Raw genomic sequence first — 19866 nt, forward strand, 5'->3', positions numbered from 1 at the left:
AGAGAGAGAGAATGGGCGCGCCAGGGCCTCCAGCCACTGCAAATGAACTCCAGACGCGTGCGCCCCCTTGTGCATCTGGCTAACGTGGGACCTGGGGAACCGAGCCTCGAACCGGGGTCCTTAGGCTTCACAGGCAAGCGCTTAACCGCTAAGCCATCTCTCCAGCCCCCATCTTAGTCTTTGAAAGAGGGTCTCTCACTGAACCCAGAGCTCACTGACTAGGCTGGACTGTCTGACCAGTGAGTACCAGGAATTCCCTATCCTCACTTCTCCAGCATTGGGATTACAAATGTATGCCAGGACACCCAGCATTTTATATGGGTCCTGGGCATCTGAACTCAGGTCCTCATACTTGCTTGGCAAGTGCTTTTACCTCTGAGCCAGCTCAAGTATGAGTCTTTTAATGTAAGAAAATACAGCTCTCCCCCCCCCCAAAAAAAACCTCTCCTCCAGAAAAGCAATGAGATAACTGACAAAACAACAACAACAAAAATTATGATTGGGCTGGAGAGGTGGCTTAGCAGTTAAGGTGCTTGCCTGTGTAGCCTAAAGAACTCATGTTCGAATCTCCAGATCCCACATAAGCCAGACGCACAGTGACCCAAGCACGCAATATTGCACACAAGAGGGGCACACGCATCTGGAGTTCGTTTGTAGTGGCTGAAGGCCCTGACGTACCCATTCTCTCTCTCTCTCTCTCTCTCTCTCTCTCTCTCTTTCTCTGTCTGTCTCTCTCACTCTCTCAAATAAATAAATAAATAACTATGATTAACTTTGTTAGGCATTCTAGACTTGCAAAGTGCAATAACTAACACGAACAATTCCCTGAAAGGCCTATGTGGGTTGAACTGTGCTCTCCACCCGTTTATGTGTTGAAGCCTGTTCCGGTTTGCATGATAAATGCCCCCTGTAGGCATATGGATTTGAACACTTGGTCCCTAGCTGGTGGCTATTTAGGCAGGTTATGAAACTATTAAGATGTGGATCCTCGCTAGAAGTGGGTCACTGAGCTACAAAACCTAGCCTCGCTTCCTGTTTGCACTCTACATCCTGCCTACCAATGTGACAAGCTGGCTTTCTTCTCCTGCCGCCACACCTTCTCCACTATAGAACTGTAAGTCAAAAGTAAATGCTTTCCTTCCATACCTGACTTCTGGTCAGGTATTCATAGCAACAAGAAAGTAACGGATACCAAGCCCAAGCCTCCAGTGTGGTTGCATTTGGGGGTGAGGAAATAATTAAGGTTCGATGAGGTCATAAGGTAGGTCTCTGGAAGAATTAGAGTCCTTTTCTCACTCTCTTTGCATCACGGGAAGATATATTGATAAGATAACCATTGGCAAATTAGGGACCAGAGCAGCCAATGTGGAGAACTCACAGCCTCCTAGAACTGTGAGAAAGTAATTTTCTTATGTTCAAGCCACCAAACACAAGGTATTTCGTTATGATGGCCTGCATCGACTAACACAGGAGCTCAACAGCAGACACAGACAGGCTAAAGGATGAATTGCCAAGTTTGAAGAAGGTCAAATGAGATTATCTAGCCAAAGAAACAGAAAAAAAAATACACAAGAAAAATCAACAGACTTTCAAAGGTGTAGGACATAATAGTAAACGTACCAAAAAGCGTAACGGAGATGCCAAGAAGAGAGAGAAAGCTATCTGAAGAAGTAATTGCTCACCATGTTTAGAGGAAGTCGTTCATTCTGCTGTGCCAGAAGCTCAGTAAATTTTAAGTGTGATGAATGCGAGAGATCTACACAAACAGATGGCAGTAAGCCTGCTGAAAGTCAGGGCCTGAAGGCGGTGATGCCTCGCATGCAAATGACCCTCTGGAAGCCCAACAGCTGATTTGTCGGAAGGCCGTGGGTGAGGTCAGAAGGTGCAAAGGTCAGCAGAGGACTATGGACCTAGCAAAACATCCTTCAAAAACGAAAGAAAAGGGCTGGAGAGATGGCTTAGTGGTTAAGCACTTGCCTGTGAAGCTTAAGGACACCAGTTCAAGACTCAGTTCCCCAGGTCCCACGTTAGCCAGATGCACAAGGGGGCGCATGCATCTGGAGTTTGTTTGCAGTGGCTGGAAGCCCTGGCTGGCCCATTCTCTCCCTCTCCCTCTATCTGTCTTTCTGTGTCTGTCACTCTCAAATAAATAAATAAAAAATGAACAAAAAATATTTTTAAAAAATGAAGGGAAAATGAAAGACAGAGCTGGAGAGATGGCTTGGCGGTTAAGGTGCTTGCCTGCGAAGACTAAGGACCCATGTTCGAGTCTCCACATCCCATGTTAGCCAGATGCACAAAGGTGAGGCAAGTGCAAGGTTGCACATGCCCACTGGGTGGCGCTTAACATCTGGAGTTCAATTGCAGTGGCTGAGGCCCTGGCAAGCCAATTCTCTCTCTCTCTCTCTCTCTCTCTCTCTCTCTCTAGAAAATAAAAATAAAATCAAGACAGTCCATTAGGAATATACATACAATAACCAGAAAATTCATTGCTGGCCAGCTTTCCTTACAAGAAAAACCAAAGGCAATCCTTCAGGCAGAAATGAACCTAAATCCACGTGAAGCAATAGGACACAGGAAAAAGCAACCACAGAGGTAAATACAAAGGACAGACTATCTCTTACTTGTCGTTCTGTTTTACCTTTGATTTAAAAGCAACTACATAAAGGAATAATTATAAATCTGTTGATAGGCATATAACATATAAAGATATAATGTGTATAACCATAAAAGAACAGAGGAGCAAAAGGTAATAGAAGTAAGGATTATGGCTACTAACCAAATTAAGTTAGTATTTATATAAATCTTCCAGTGTGGGAAAGTCCATAAAGGCAGGATAGAGCTGTTGGGTGTGGTGGCACACGTCTTTAATCCCAGCACTCAAGAGGCAGACGTAGGAGAATTGCTATGAGTTCAGGGTCATCCTGAGACGACAAAGTGAATTCCAGGTCAGCCTGGACCAGAGTGAAACCCTACCAAAAAAAACTAGGTAAGGCCCCAGTCCTGCAGGGAGCCGAGACTGGAAAAACACTGAATGAGGCTTATTGACTGAAAAAAAATGACAACTCCAAGTTGAGTGTGAGAGACTCTGTCCCAAGGAAACGGGCAGATGCATGAAAAGGGGACATCTGATGTTCTCTTCTGGGCTCCACGCATGAGCTCATGAGGTGTGCATCTGCACATGTATACACCCCATCCCCCCCACACACAAGCCAAAAAGTGATTAAAGAGAAGACAGTCAGCTATAGAAAGGTGAATCTTGATCTATTAGAAAGGTCCTGAGCTGGGCGTGGTGGCACACGTCTTTAATCCCAACACTCTGGAGGAAGAGGTAGGAGGATCACTGTGAGTTTGAGGCTACCCTGAGACGACATAGTAAATTCCAGGTCAGCCTGGATCAAAGCAAGACTCTACCTTAAAAAAAAAAAAAAAAAAAGGAGGGCTGGAGAGATGGCTTAGCGGTTAAGGCGTTTGCCTGCAAAGTCAAAGGACTCAGGTTCGATTTCCCAGGACCCATGTGAGCCAGATGCACAAGGTGGCGCATGCGTCTGGAGTTTATTTACAGCAGCTAAAAGACCCTGGTGTGCCCATGCGCTCTCTAAAATAAATAAATAAATAAATATTTTTTTAAAAAAAGGACATGAAACTGGATGCTTAGTGGCGTATACATCTGTAATCCCAGAGCCCTTGGGCCAGCTGGTCTGCCCTTCACAGCTGCAAAAGTGAAATGAAATATCAAAAGATAGACCCTGTCTCACATGAGGTAGGAGAGGACCTCCACCCTGAGGTTACCCTCTGCCCTCCTCGTGCCTGTTGTGGCACAGCACACGGGTGAGCACACACACCCACAAATAGTTATTTCCAACTGTGGAAGATGGACAGAGTGTTGGAGAGATAGCTCGGTGAGCCAAGTGCACTTTCTGCGCAAACGTGAGGGCCTGCGGGGGCCTGAACCCTTCAGAGTCTCAACCTCCAGAATACACGTAAGTAGCTGGGCACGGCCCTGGGCGTCTGTAAGCCGACTCCTGCAGAAGGGGCCAGAGACCTAGGAATCACCGAGACTCTTACGCAGCAGCCAGCTCCAGTATCAGTAAGAAAATGCCAGCTCAAAATAAGACCAGGCAGAAGGGTAAGGGAGCAGGACATTCTGCTCTGGCCACTGTAGGTGAGTGTCCCCTGCCACAGGTGAGCGTATGGGGCGATGTAAGGACACGTACATGTGCATACGCTACACACACACAAGACAAAAAAAGTATGTTGGTAAATTTCATGATTTTTTTTTTTTTTTTTTTTGGTGGTGGTGGTTGTTTTGTTCTTCAAGATAGGATTTCACTCTAGCCCAGGCTGACCTGGAATTCACTCTGTAGCCTCAGGGTGGCCTTGAACTCACGGGCGATCCTTCTACCTCTGCCTCCCAAGTGCTGGGGTTAAAGGTGTGTGCCACCACGCCCACATTGTTTTTTTTAAATGGGAGAGAAGGAGAGAGAGAATTGGCTCACCAGGGCCTCCAGCCACTGGAATCGAACTCCAGAAGCATGTGCCACCTTGTGCACATGTGTGACCTTGCTCCCGTATCACCTTGTTCATCTGGTTTAAGCGGGATCTGGGGAGTCGAACTTGGGTCCTTTGGCTTTGTGGGCAAGTGCCTTAACTGCTGAGCCATTTCTCTGGCCTGTCATGTTTTCATTATAATGAACATTGAGTAATGTAAAGAGGCTCACACCCATCATCCCAGCAGTTTGGAAGTGGAGTTTGAAGGATCATGAGTTCAAAACCACTCTGGGCTATATTGTGAGGCCTCCCTTAGCTACATGATAAGATTCTGTCTTGAAAAAACACAGCAGGCGGATTGATCACAGAATAAAATGAGTGTGTATGCAAGAAAAGAGTATGCCTTCTGTCCCCGTTACGTACGTTTAAGGGATGCTGCCTGGCTCCTTGTTTTCAATATGTCTTCCTATATTGTTACCACTCACTTGATATTTGCCCAGACAAAAGTGCATTTAAAACAAGTATGACCCTGCACATTTCACATTTCATTTCTTTGTTCTTTATTCCTGGTCTGTCCTCTCCTCCTTCTCTTGGAATTCTCCCCCCTGGGGAGTAGCTTGGTCTGACTGGTGAATACTCAAAAGAGAATTTCTTGATTTTTTAAAAAAAAAACGTTTTATTTATTCGAGAGAGACAGAAATAGAGAAAGAAAATGGACACACCAGGGCCTCTAGCCACTGCAAACGAACTCCAGATGCATGCGCCACCACGCGCAGCTGGCTTACATGAGTACTGGGGAATTGAACCTGAGTCCTAAGGCTTTGCAGGCAAGTGCCTTAACCGCTAAACAATCTGTCCAGCCCATGATTTTTTTTTTTTTGTATCCTAAGTGAGTTTTCCTTCACTTGTTTTTGCACCTGCCCCTGTGAACTCCCGCAGTGAGCAGGCCTCAGGGAGTCTTTGTTTGCTTGTCCAGGGGAACTTCAGACATGCTGGGAGCAGTGCCCCAGTGTCCAGGGAGGAGCTGATGACCGTGCTGGCTGGACTGGAGGGGCTGCGCATCCGGGGTCTCCACTTCACCGAGACACAGCGCCTCACTCTGGGAGAGGTGGGGCTGGAGGAGGCCTCTGCCACCGGAAGTGGACGCAGAGCCCATCATGTGGAGATGTGTGCTTGTCCCCCTGAATATACGGGTGACTCATGTCAGGTAAGAAAAATTCCCCATTCCTCAGGAGGCCTGTCCTGGGGCTGTCATTTTCTGGCTGCTGTCCAGCCTCACAAGTTAGTTGGGGGCCCATCATCCCAGTTTGTGCAAGGCCAGAAGTAATGCCTAGATTACCTTCAAGGATTAAATGTGTGAAAGACATCACCGGTGTCTCGATAGTCATAGGAAACCACAGGAGCTCAACAGATGCCGGATGTAGAAATGAGAACTAGGGAGGAGCCCAGTGTTTGCACTGATGCTTTTCTATGAGGAAAGGCCGCTGCCTCCTCTGGAATCCAGACTCTCCCTCCTGCTGCCCCGCTGCCCCCAATGCCCTTGAATTCCAGAGAATTTCCTGGAGTCCGTGAGGGGAAATTACACTAATTTTCCAGCTCTCAGCAGGTCCTTCCTATTTAAGCTTGTCCTTGGGTATTTAAGACATGGCAGAAAATAAAACTGTTCTCTGTCTCAATCTGTAAATATGTTCCTAAAAAGAGGAATGTTAGTTAATAGTTAGCAGAAAACAGCATATATGTAATTCTGTGGATCCCATGTACTGAACAGATGTACACTTAGCAAAAATCCTCACTTTCTTTCAGACCCCTTCATAGCAGAAAACCCAAAGGTGATTTCTACTACTTAAAAAATAAATAAATAAATACACACACACACACACACACACACACACACACACACACACACATACATACATATATATTGGGCTGGGGAGATGGCTTAGTGGTTAAGGTGTTTGCCTGCAAAGCCAAAGGACCCAGATTCGATTCTCCAGGGCCCACATAAGACAGATGCACAAAATGACACATGCATCTGGAGTTGGTCTGCAGTGGATAGAGGCCCTGGTGAGCCCATTCTCTTTCTCTCTGCCTCTTTCTATCACATAAATAAATAAATAAATAAATAAATAAATAAATAAATAAATAATAAAATATATAAGAAAACAAAAACATTCACATATATATGCATGCATGTATATTTACTTATTTGAGAGAGAAAAGCAGATAGAGAGAGGATGGGCACGCCAGGGCTTCCAGCCACTGCAAAACCATGCCTCCAGCCCATTTTTCTAGTACATTAAAAAAATTTTTTTTTTAATTTATTTGAGAGCAACAGACAGAGGGAGAGAGAGAGAGAGAGAGAGAGAGAATGGGAGTGCCAGGGCCTCCAGCCACTGCAAACAAACTCCAGACGCATGTGTCCCCTTGAGCATCTGGCTAGCGTGGGTCCTGGGGAATCGAGCCTCGAACCGGGGTCCTTAGGCTTCACAGGCAAGTGCTTAACCGCGAAGCCATCTCTCCGGCCCTCTAGTACATTTTTTAAGCCAGCGGGTATCTTTCTTGCCACAGTGTCCTGGAGACTCCTGTTGCTGTGACATTAGCCCACAGGTTGCCTACCGCGGGTCCCCTCCAGGCCATCTCCCTTGTAGCCCATGTAAAATAGCTAGCCCTAGGCAAAGGAGGGAAGGGTGGATTGTACCCTCCTGCCCAGGGTGTGGGCCTTGCGCCTGGGTGACTCAGTCTGTGATTTATGGCTGCTCCAATCGTCTGCCCCCCCCCCCCTCCGTCTGCTGGGTGAGGTGGGGAGAAGAAGGTGACGTCTGCCCCACCTCTGAGGAATTACAGAGCGGTGAGTGCTTACCCGCTGCTGGACTGTTATGTAGTCTCAGGCTGACTCATGTGTGAAGTCGAAAGGTGGGGCCCCTGCCGCAGCCAGCCAGCCATTCTTACCTGAGTCAGGCAGGCCCGGGCACTGAGCAGGAAGGGCAGGTATAAAGAGGAAGAAACAGAGCTTTGTTGCGCAGCCAGCAGGACGTCCAGGGACCAGGATGCCCCCCGCAGTGAGGCGGCCAGCCTGGAACCTGAGATGCCCTTGGATCTTCGGGGTGGCCCTGCTGGGTCAGTGTCTGGGGTACAATTCACAGCAGCAAAGGGTAGCATTTCTTCAGCCTCCAGGGCATGGTCATCTGCAAGCAAATTATGTGGAGCTTAGACCCAGCCAGGTAATGTCCCCTTTTTAAAATTTTGGTTTGGGGGGGGGGGGGCTGGGGAAGGGTTTCCAAACATTTTGAGTCAGGTAATTTGACAAGTAAATGGGTGGCCTGGGGGAGGGGCGGATGGCTTCCCGGTTACAATGACTGGCAGTGTTTATTACAGTACCTGACAGATTGCTCTTCTGAGCTATTAACCGCAAGCCCTATAAACATCAGCCCACCTGGGAAGGCCTAGATGGTTAAGAGCTTGAAGGCTTATGGGATGTTAATATACCATGAAACCCTGTGCCCTTTGGGGGAGTAACTCTTAAGTCTTAAGACTGGGACAAAAGAATCCACTGCCTATAGGTTTCCAAATTTTGCATGGAAAAAAATGTACCCACAGAGAAAACTCAAGAAGTAATCAAAAACCTGCCTAAGAAAAGTAGTTAAAGCTTGCATGTCTAACAAACATGTTTTGATTTGCCAGGCATGAACCATTAGTGAATCTGATCTTTCTTTAAACTTCCTAGCTGTTATCTGTATTCTTACAGAGAAATTAGCTCCTGTGGCTCCTGAAAAAGCTCTGGAAAAGTCATTATTTTATCATTTATAGTATGGAAGTTGACTGGGATTTTTATTTTTTTTTTAAAAATCATCACTTTATAGACAAGAATCACTTTGTTGAACTAATGTATTAGGATGTATTCATTTTCATTTAGAGTAGGTCTTTAATACGGTCTGAATGTGTTCACTTGCTTTGTAGAAGTATGAAAATGATCATATTTCAGTAACTGACAAATATTCTGGGAGTCATGTGACATATAACTTATGGAGAGTATTTTTCCTGCTTCTAATCCAGACCAATTAAGATGGATGATTTCGTTTTGATCACGATAGACGGTCCTTCCTCAAAGCACATTTAAATAAGTTTTTTTTCCTAATCATTTTAGGTTTTTAAAAAATTATTTATTTATTTATTTGAGAGAGAAAGAATATGGGCATGCCAGAGCTTCTGTCCACTACAAATGAGCTCCAGACACATGTGCAAACATGTTCATCTGGTTTACATGGGTCCTGGGGAATCAAACCTGGGTCCCTAGTCTTCACAGGCAAGCGCCTTAACGGCTAAGCCATCTCTCCAGCCCTAACTACGGCTTTCACTCAAGGTGTCATAAACTCACCAGATCTATTTGTTAATTTGAATAATTTGTCCTTTATCAAGTGTACTTATTTTAGAAACAGGTAATGTGATATGTGATCATAACCAAAAGGCAGTTGACATTTAATCCTGGGGCTTGTTTGTTGTAGGTACGATCATATCATCATTACCTGGATTGCATTCAGAGGTATCTTACAAGTTGTGCTATCAGCAAAAAAAAGAAAAAAAAAATCCATTCATACTTTGATTTTATTTTATTGATTTTTATTTTTATCTTGAGAGAGAGAGAGAGAGAGAATGGACACGCCAAGGCCTCCAGCTACTGCAGATGAATTCCAGATGCATGTGTTACCTTATGCATCTGGCTTCCTCGCGTACTGGGGAATTGAACCTGGGTCCTTTGTCTTTGCCAGCAAGTACCTAAACCACTAAGCCATCTCTCCAGCCCTATTTTTATTTGTTTATTTGAAAGAGAGAGCAAGAGAATGAGAGACTAAATGGGCATGCCAGGGCCTCAGGCTGCTATAAACAAATTCCAGATGTATGCGCCATTTGGTGCATCTGGCTTTATGTAGGAAGTAGGGAATCAAACCCTAGCTGGCAGGCTTTGTAAGCACGTGCCCTCAACCACTGAGCCATCTCCTCAGCCTTTAAATATTTTTTATGTGTGAGTGCGTATGCAGGTGCTCATGTGTGTGTGTGCACACGTGAGTGGAGGCCAGAGGACAGCCGTGGGTGTCATTCCACAAGAACAGAAGTCACTTTTTTCCCCCCTTTTTCTGAGATAGGGTCTCACTGTAGCTTAGGCAGACCTGGAATTGCCTATGTAGTCTCAGGGTGGTATTGAATCAAGGCAATCCTCCTACCTCTGTCTCCCCAGTGCTGGGATTAAAGGTGTGCACCACCACATCCAGCTTACTTTCTTTTTTTTTTTTTTTTTTTTAGTTTTTTTGAGGTAGGGTCTCACTGTGGTCCAGGCAGACCTGGAATTCACTATGTAGTCTCAGGGTGGTGTTGAACTCACAGCGATCCTCCTACCTCTGCCTCCCTAGTGCTGGGATTAAAGGCGTGTGCCACCATGCCTGGCTTTTTTTTTTTTATATGTACAGGTTCTCTCATTGGCCTGAGCTCACCAGTTAGACTTGACTGCTGGACATGAGCTCAAGGGATCCTCCTGTCTCTGCCTGTCCAGCACCAGGATTACAAGGGGTGCCACCAGGCCCCCCTTTTTTTTTGAGGCAAGCCCAATAGAATGGCCTTTTCTTTTCTTTCTTTCTTTCTCTCTTTCTTTCTTCTTTTATGGGAGAGAGTGAGCGAGAGCAAGAGCGAGCGAGAGAGAGAGAATTAGTGCACCAGGGCCTCCAGCCACTGTAGTTGAATTCCAGACGTGTGCCACCTTGTAGGTATGTGCAACCTTATGCATGTGTCACCTTGTGTGTCTGGCTTACATGGGATCTGAAGAATCAAACAGAGGTCCTTAGGTTTCACAGACGAACATCTTACCTGCTAAGCCATCTATCCAGACCTCTTTTTCTTTTCTTTTCTTTTTTTTTTTAAAAAATATTATTAATTTATTTATTTGTTTGAGAGAGTGAGGCAGAGAGAGAAAGAATGGGCATGCCAGGGCCTCCAGCCACTGCAGATGAATTCCAGACACATGCACCCCCTTGTGCATCTGGCTTACATGGGTCCTGGGGAATAGAACCAAGGTCCTTTGGCTTTGCAGGCAAATGCCTTAAGGGCTAAGCCATCCCTCCATCCCTCTTTTTCTTTTTTTAAACATGGATTCTTGGGATTGAATTTAGGTCTTCATGTTCATATAGCAAATGCTTTACCCAGCCCCAGAAATGTAAACAATTTCTAGTGAGTGATAAAATACAAAAAGAATCATTGTTTTCAGATTGCTTAGTGGTTAAGGCTATTGCCTGCAAAGCCACAGAACCCAGGTTTGATTCCCTAGCACCCAAATAAAGCCAGATGCATAAGGTGGCACATACATCTGGAGTGTATTTGCAGTGGCTAGAAACCCTGGATGTACCAGGGCCTCCAGCCACTGCAAACTAATTCCAGACACATGTGCCACCTTGTGCACCTGGCTTATGTGGGTCCTGGGGAATAGATCCTGGGTCCTTAGGCTTTGCAGGCAAGTGCCTTAACCACTGAGCTATCTCTCTAGCCCCTATTGGGAGTATTCTTAATTAGAATCCATGAAAAAGGTGTCAGGTCACGAAAAGAAAACTATGATTCTTTTCATCCAGATAGAAAATACTAGCCCCCCCCCCCTTCCATTGTACTGGAAGGAGATAGGAATAATCAAACAATATTGAACAGGAAAGCAATGCTAAGCCCAAGGAAGCTCTCTCGGGCTGGGTTTGTGTATGTTCAACATGGACCAATAGTACTGACTGTGGACTCCAGCATCTCTGCCCCCCCGCTGGTCTCCTTTCTGACCACTTACTAGTGAGTGGCATTGAGGTGATGCCAATGACTCTGCCACTATTATGGAGACCCCAGTGAGAACTCTGTAGTCCTATTCCACCGTCTGCTATTTCTCCCACCAGCCCAAACCCGCACTTGGAGAAGGACAAGCCATCAGGAGAACTTGAACATGAGGTGGTTTGCTTAGCTATCCCTCCCACTAAAGACGGGGCTCCTGAATCTCTGTATTTCCATCCTTCCACCCTCCCTTCAACAGAATGGTGTGAGGAGGTGGGTGGGGGAGCCTCACCCACCAGCCGCACCCCACCCCCTCCCTCTCAGAGTTAAAACACATCCTCACCAGAAAGCTAATGGATCAGGCTGGTGGTTGCAATTAGAAATCTGCCCAGCACCAGGAGGAAAGAAGATTAAAAAATGACTTCTTCACAGATAGAATTGTGACAGGCTCTTTTTCTTGGTATTGATCAAAACACTTTGTCTGAAAAAATAGGGTTGTAGCCCCGGATACTATCGGGATAACAAGGGCTTGCCGATTGGACGGTGTGTTCCCTGCAGTTGCAACGGACATTCCGGTCGATGCCAGGACGGCTCCGGGATGTGCATTGTAAGTAAAATGATAGTCTGATGTTATCGGCAAGTAATCTGTTTCTCTCCTCTTCCCCCCTTACTGTACCCCGAGATGTCAGTGTTACATTTCCTCCCAAGGCCTAACCAGAGGTTACAATGACCACACGAGAGGCTTCAGCGCCATCAAGCGGGGTTACGTATTTCACACTTTTCTCCCCCATCTTAACATGCACCATTAGAAAAGAACACCAGTCTAAACAGTTACACGCCACCCCACCTTCCACGTCAACGCCTCAACTCGTGATGCTAATAGGTGGACCATAGGCCTTGACTCTTGGCGGGATATAATGAGACAGAGCTGTTAATTTGGGGCCCAATTTTGGTAGCAGGAGGTCGCAAGAAGGGGACTTGCAGCTCTCAGATGAGCAGTAACTCAAGCAAGCAATTAGGGGTGCTGCTAGCTAGAATGCAGTGCCACCACTGCCAAGGTGAAGTATGGGAAAGGGGGTGAGGAGGGTATGTCAGGGAAGAAGAAGAACGGTCTCGCCTCTCCTTCCTCATAGCATCCTCAAGCCTTGGATGTAACTTTCTTCTTAAGGGCTCGGGTAGGATGGTTACAACATATCTACTAGCAAATGATCTTATGTAGAATATTTTATTTTATAAAATTCTCCCCCACAAAACTGGCTTCTCTTTTTCAAGGATTTTTTAAAAATTTATTTTAGAGAGAGTTGGCGTGCCAGGGCCTCTGCGACTGTCATTGAACTCCAGACACTTGCACCTTGTACTTGCGTCACCGTCTGGCTAACGCGGGATCTGGAGAGTCAAACGTGGGTCCGTAGGCTTCTCAGGCAAGCCCCTTAACCGCTAAGCTGTCTCTCCAGCCCCAAATTGGCTTCTTAAGAAATTTTTTTTTCTTTTGTATCCTAAAGGAGAACCTCTTGCCCGACTTGAGAATGTCTTATAATTTCTGTGCTTCACTCTTCCTTTCCGTCTCCCCACCTCACTGCAATCAAAGGAGAGAGCGTGGACACCCCAGGAATGCTCTTGGAAATTTGCTCTTCCTGGCATGGGCTTCCTTTGCATTGTGTAATGCACCTAGCATGCATTTTAGCTCCTTGAGTTCCTAGACTGTATTGAGCATGTCCCTGGGATGTGCTTCCTCTGCAAGATGAGACAGGCCAGAACAGGGGAGTGCTGCCAAGGACCCTCTGATAGGATATGCTGATAGATAATAACCTTATAAGTTCAAAGAAGAATAGGAGACGTCCGCAAAGGTGGTTTTTCAGCTCTTAAAGGTTCCTGTACGGCAGTCTCTGACAGGGGACCGTGTGCAACATGGGGTGGGGGTGTGTGTGCTTTTACTGAGTAAATATTTATCTTGTCACTGAACCATTGCTCAGTGTCGAGTCTACCTTACAAAATCTGACAAAGAACAAAGGGACTTTTCTCCAGAGTCTTTTCCCTCCATTGAAAGACCTTCATAATTCATATTTTTATCAAAGATTTTCTTTTCCATTTGCCTTTTAAAATTTTTCTTGTGGCTCTGTCTTTACTTGCATCCAAAGGACACACGGCCCCTAGAGACACACCATTCATTCAGGAAATCTGAGCACTCGCTATGAATACTGAGATAAGTATTAAAACAATCCGGCACAATCCCTCCCTTCAAGAGCTTGCTGTACACGCGTGCACACACATCCACACGCGTGCACGCATGGTGCTCTTGTCTACTCTCAGGGCTGATGCTGCTCTGAAACGTGGCCATTGCATGAACTCAGCCCTCGTCGGGCCGAGGGACCCATGCGCACTTTCAAATACCAGATGGCCATTCTAGCAGATCCTGCCACACACTCACCTCCACCCCTCAAGGTTCCAAGGGTGTTTCTAAAATCGACCTTCACACATGTGCCGATCTCCATTTGACTCCGAGGATAGACTCTGGAGTGTGAAAAGTAGCTGGATCCTTGGTGGAAGGGCAGTGTGTGTCCTGCAGGGGATTAGCTACACTTATAGCAGGCAGCTACCCTACCCTGCCCTGTCCTCCTGGCCCATTATTTTCTCCGTTCTTCTAAATTTCCTTCCTCTGCACCCTCTGTCACCTCTTTTGCCACAACAGTCTGATGTTCCTCTTTCTTGCACACCTTCGCTTTTCTCTTCCAATCTTCTTCAGTTGCCTGTTTATTCCTGTTCATCTTCCTGGCTGGCCCCAAAATTAGCTATCTGGAACTCACAGCGAAAGCTGTGCCTCCCTGTGGCTCACAGGGAGGAGGAGAGGGCCCACAGCCCTCAGTGTGGCCTCAGGGGCTCAATTCAGCAGCACCTCACTCACTTGTATGTAGCTCCTGGTGTAGCCCTTGCTTCTCGCCCCACCCCCCGCCCATCCCCACACCAATGCTGTCACTGAGCTGGTTTCTATAGGCTGTTTCCTGTGTGCCCCGGATGCTCTTCTCTCACCTCTCCAATCAGATTTTTCCAATAGTTCCAGTCTCAGTGCTAAGTAAGCGCATGACTAAACTGTATCTATCCAGACATGTTTAAAAATGGTCATTTGTGTTAAGACAGAAATAAAGCTAAAGTGGATTTGTAATGGATTCCAAAGAAGGGCTCTTTTTTGTTTCTGCTTTTTAGAAAATGTTTACTTATTTATGGGGGAAGAGAGAGAGAGAGAATGGGCACACCAGGGCCCCTAGCCACTGCAAACGAACTCCAGGTGCATGTGCCACCATATGTATCTGGTTTACATGGGTTCTAGGGTTTTGAACCTGGATTCTTAGGCTTCACAGGCAAGTGCCTTAACCGCTAAGCCACCTCTCCAGTTCCAAAGAAGTGATCTTTTATGAAGGAGACAGAGCCACTCAACAAAGGAAAAATGGAGGAAGCTACGAGGCCCTCACCTGACATCTGAGAGATAATGGGGTGAGAGAGCAGGTAACTGCAGAGTAGATTTGCTCCTGATGTCAGAACCTGGGACAAAGGAGGGCCTCACACTGCAGTGAGACTGGGGGAAGAAGGAAGGGAGGAAGGATGCCAGGCAGAGTGAGCCTTCTGTGAGGATCAGATGGGAACAACATCCTACTTTAAAACTTCTCATTTTCGAAAATATCTGCTCATCTCCTGTGGATAGCATAGCTCTATGTCTCGGGGGAAGGAGCATGAAATTTTTTTTTGTTTTTTTTTTTAAATTTTTATTAACATTTTCCATGATTATAAAATATATCCCATGGTAATTCCCTCCCTCCCCACCCCCACACTTTCCCCTGTGAAATTCCATTCTCCATCATATTACCTCCCCATTACAATCATTGTAATTACATATATACAATATCAACCTATTAAGTATCCTCCTCCCTTCCTTTCTCCACCCTTTATGTCTCCTTTTTACCTTACTGGCCTCAGCTACTAAGTATTTTCATTCTCAGGAACATGAAAATTTTTAAGCATTTAGTTTATTTATTTGAGAGGGAGAGAGAGAGAGACTGGGTGTACCAGGGTCTCCAGCCACTGCAAATGAACTTCAGACACATGTGCCACCATGTGCATCTGGCTTACATGGGAACTAGAGAATTGAACCTAGGTCCTTAGGCTTCATAGAGGCAAGCACGGTAACTGCTAAGTCACCTCTCCAGCCCCCCCCCCCAATATTTTAACATCTTAGTGTTTCATCTATTTTAAATTTTATTAAAAATTTAATTAACATATAATTTTCAATACTAGTAGGGTAATGCCCTAATTAGCACGACTGGGAACTCAAATATCATTTCTTGTGCTAGAATCACTTAGACCCCTTTGAGACAAATATATATATATTTATTTATAGCTCTGTAGAAAATAGTACAGCTTATTCCCCTAATCAGGTTTAATATAACTTCCAGCTGCTCACGGATTCACAAAGGATGCACTTGTTTAACCAGGAAGAAACAGTGACATATATAATCAAAGGACAGTATATTCCATTGGGAAAGACACCTCATTATCCTGTGGTACCTGTGTGTTTTGATTTTCCCAGCCTAGCCACTTATATTATTTAAAAATTCACACCCATTAAAGTTAAAAGTACATGTATCTGTTACCTTCTCAGGACAAAATACCTGACCCCCCAAAAAAAAATCAATTTAAGGGAAGAAGGATTTATTTCAGTTTATCGTTCCAGGTCACAGTCCACCGTGTCAGGAAACGCATGGTGACCGGAGCATGGGGCATCAGGTCACGTTCGTTTCACAGGGAGGAAGCAGAGAGCAATGAATGCTGGTCCGCCAGCTCCCTCCGTTTCTACAGCCCAGGACCCCAGCCTACAGAATGGCTTGGCCCTTTATGATCGTTTTTTCCACCTCAGTTAGCCTAATCACAGGCATGCTCAAAAGCTGATCTAATCTAGATGATCCCTCACATTGATTCTAGGTCCTGCTATGTTTACAGTGACCATTAGCCATCACAACACATGAGTAAAAATTTAAAAGTAAATTCAGTGTAAGACATCTCTGAGTTATAAGTGTCTGTAGCAAGGGGAATTTTCCTAGATGGTTTTGCACATCTAGAGCTTTATTGCTAAGCCAAGAAAGGTCGTATAGACTAAAAATTCCACAAAATGAATAAATCCTACAAATCCACCCGGTTTTCCGTTAGTAGACAGCTCAGTTGCAAAGTTATGCCATGAAGGCCCCTCACTTTAAGGCAACTTGCATGAGGTGTTGACTTCCTTGTAAACATAAGTGGATTTACATACATAAGATGCTTAGCAACAACTTCTTCTTGAGACTTAAATTGAGAGATTTCTTCAAATACGGTGCAATCTATTATTGTCCCAGTTCCGTGTGGTGAAAATCTATTTAGTTGTCATTGCTCTTCAGCATCTCATGTTAAGTGAATTGTGAGATAAAATGAGGCTGAGCTTCCCGGGAAGCACTTCTAAAAGGAAGAGGAACAAGAGTCCAGAGTTCCCAAGGAGCTGGTATGCGTTGTTTTTGTTTAATGCGTCCAGCAGCTTGGGAAAGTGGCATTATTCTAAAGATGCCATATTTTCGGCAAATGACAACCGCATGTAGTCACATGTCAGTAAAACTGGTGTAAGAAACAGTAAGCTCAGAGAAGGGAGGGAACTGACCCGAGAAGCCACAGCTATGAAATGTCACTGTGGGATATGAAACGGCTGATCTTTCTCTACTGTATTATGCCTGGGATAGCCAGTGGAAGGACCTCTGTATCTTCGTGGCGTCACCAACAGAGATAGGGTCAAATGTAACAGAACTGATGCCTTCGTGCAATCAGAGGACTGCTGTTATAAGGTAAGAGCTGGGCCTGTCGTTCCATTGTAGAGATTTGTCTAGGAAGCTTCCAAGCCCTGAGTCTGATCAGTAACACCGACAGAAGGACGTGTGTACAATTATAAGAACCTGAAAAGCAATCCGAGCAATGGACCGTTTCATGTCATTGTCCTGGTCATCTGTCCCTAGAACTGTCAACACAACACTGCTGGGGAACACTGTGAGCGCTGCAAGGAAGGTCACTATGGGGACGCCATCCACGGTTCCTGTAGGGTCTGCCCATGTCCTCACACCAACAGGTACGGAGCAAGCTCGAAAGGAAACCACGGAGACAGGACGTGGTGTGGTGGTTGCCTAGAAATGGGAGCGAGAGGTGAAGTCATGCGAAGAGGCAAATGACTGCTAAAGGGTGGTAAGGTTTCTTTTGGGGGGTGATGAAAGCATTCGACAGTCGGCTGTTGTGGCTGGTGGCTGTACACTTCCATGACTGTGCTAAGCCATTGAGATGCAGACGTTATATGTGTGAATTGAATGGCATGTGAATTATATCGCAGAAAAGCAGGTATAGGAAAAATGAACAAATACAACATGCAAGGAAAAGTTATCAAACAGAAGCAGTCTTTCTGAATTGAATCCTCCCAGCCTTTTCCCATATATATATATATATATATATATATATATATATATATATATGAGAAAAAAATATATAAGATATATATATCCTATATATATAGGAAATATATATATAGGATATATATATAGGAAATATATATATAGGAAATATATATATATAGGAAATATATATATATAGGAAGAAAATATATATATACAGGAAAAAATATATATGTATATATATATTTTTTCCTTTTGCCACATACTTGGATTTTTTTAAAAGCATTTTTTTAAATTTGTTTTTGTTCATTTTTATTTATTTATTTGAGAGTAACAGCGAGAGAAAGAGGCAGATAGAGAGAGAGAGAGAATGGGCGCTCCAGGGCTTCTAGCCACTGCAAATGAACTCCAGACGCGTGCCCCCCTTGTGCATCTGGCTAATGTGGGTCCTGGAGAATTAAGCCTCAAACTGGGGTCCTTAGGCTTCATAGGCAAGCTCTTAACCGCTAAGCCATCTCTCCAGCCCTGGACTTTTTTTAACAGTGATTTTTCTCCCCAAGCATCCACTATGGGGTCATTTACATTCTGTGGAGACTAAGGGACAGTAAAAGATGGCGGAGTCTGATGTCCTGGGGATTTTCCAGAAGTAGGTCAGGGAATGAAAGAAGGTCATCAGACTCAGTAAGTCCATGCAAAAAATAAGCAAAGTAGAATCTCAGACAGCGTTAAGAATTCTAGTGACCATGGTAGAGAGGATGGAGGAGGAGGCCCAGGTTTGTTAAGCGGGGACATGAGTGATGGTTAAACTTAGCCTTGGTAATATCTGAGCCACAAGATCCCAGGAAGGAAAGGCTGTAATGATGTTCCCACAGACAGGAGGAGGGCCTGAAAGGCTTTGCAGGCAAGAGCTACCCAACTAGGGTTCTTTGTTTGATGCACACTGTACCAAGTGCTTAAAGGATGAGTCTTACTGAAGAGAAAGGGGTTAATGTACGAGGCAGCCGTGACTACAGGCAGGACCTATGGGAAGTCTCAAATTTACCCCCATTCGGGTAGGGCTTCAGAAGTGAGGGAAGGCGACAGGAGATGAGCGAACGCAAAGCTATCAGTCATCAATGCGCGTGTCATTGATCATAGCTTTTCATGGGACATGTTCAGAAAATGGCAGCAAGGCTGGGTTTTTCTGCCACTTGACGTCAGATATGTCCCCCACTGGACATTTGGATATGCTCAAAAGGAAAGTCAGTGGTTTCAACAAAAGCAGCCTTTGAGTCCCTAACAGTCACCTAGGCAACTGTTGTGATGACTCACATGTCACAGGTGTTACCTTCAGCAAAGCTCCTGGGAGACTAATAATATATTCATCATCTGTGTGATCTCCTAATTACTGATTTTTTTTTTTATTTGAGAATGACAGAGAGAGAAAGAGGCAGATAGAGAGAGAGGGAGAGAGAATGGGTGCGCCAGTGCCTCCAGCCACTGAAAACGAACTCCAGACGGGTGTGCCCCCTTGTGCATCTGGCTAATGTGGGTCCTGGGGAATGGAGCCTCGAACTGGGGTCCTTGGGCTTAACCACTAAGCCATCTCTCCAGCCCTAATTAGTGATTTTTAAAGTGAACTAGAGGCAGGTAACCTTGGGCTAAAACCTTGTGGATGGGATGTAATCAAGTATCTGGGCTTAATTCTTTTCTTTTCTTTCTTTCTTTCTTTCTTTCTTTCTTTCTTTCTTTCTTTCTTTCTTTCTTTCTTTCTTTTTTTTTTTTTTCTTTGAGGTATGGTCTCACTCTAGTGCAGGCTGACCTGGAATTCACTATATAGTCTCAGGGTGGCCTCGAACTCACGGCGATCCTCCTACCTCTGCCTCCCGAGTGCTGGGATTAAAGATGGGCACCACCTCGCCTGGCTAGGTTTAATTCTTAATGTGCTAGAAACCTTGGGACAGTTCTGAACCCTCCCCCTTCCGCACAAGTGACATGATCTTAGCTGTCATTCAGGACCCAGTGTGACCAAAAGACATGGGGTTTTAAGGTGTCGGGTTTTCTTTTCATGGTAACCCATGTTCCCTTGGGGTGTGGCATATCGTGCCGTGTTTACCACGGGTCTAAGCAAAGAATAGCACAAGATAACTGAGTGAAACAA

At 45.2% G+C, this 19866-nt stretch overlaps 1 protein-coding gene across 1 annotated transcript in view; it reads left to right on the forward strand.

Annotated features, from left to right (window-relative positions):
• The window catches only part of Lama3 (laminin subunit alpha 3), a 327578-nt gene that overhangs the window by 226234 nt on the left and 81478 nt on the right, over positions 1 to 19866 (forward strand). The window contains exons 38-40 of the mRNA XM_045135309.1: positions 5468 to 5698; positions 11774 to 11887; positions 17304 to 17413. Of these exons, the coding sequence (XP_044991244.1) occupies positions 5468 to 5698; positions 11774 to 11887; positions 17304 to 17413 (455 nt within the window). The remainder of the gene's footprint in view (positions 1 to 5467; positions 5699 to 11773; positions 11888 to 17303; positions 17414 to 19866) is intronic.

The sequence above is a fragment of the Jaculus jaculus genome, chromosome 15 (genome assembly GCF_020740685.1).
Source record: "Jaculus jaculus isolate mJacJac1 chromosome 15, mJacJac1.mat.Y.cur, whole genome shotgun sequence".
NCBI lineage: Eukaryota > Metazoa > Chordata > Mammalia > Rodentia > Dipodidae > Jaculus > Jaculus jaculus.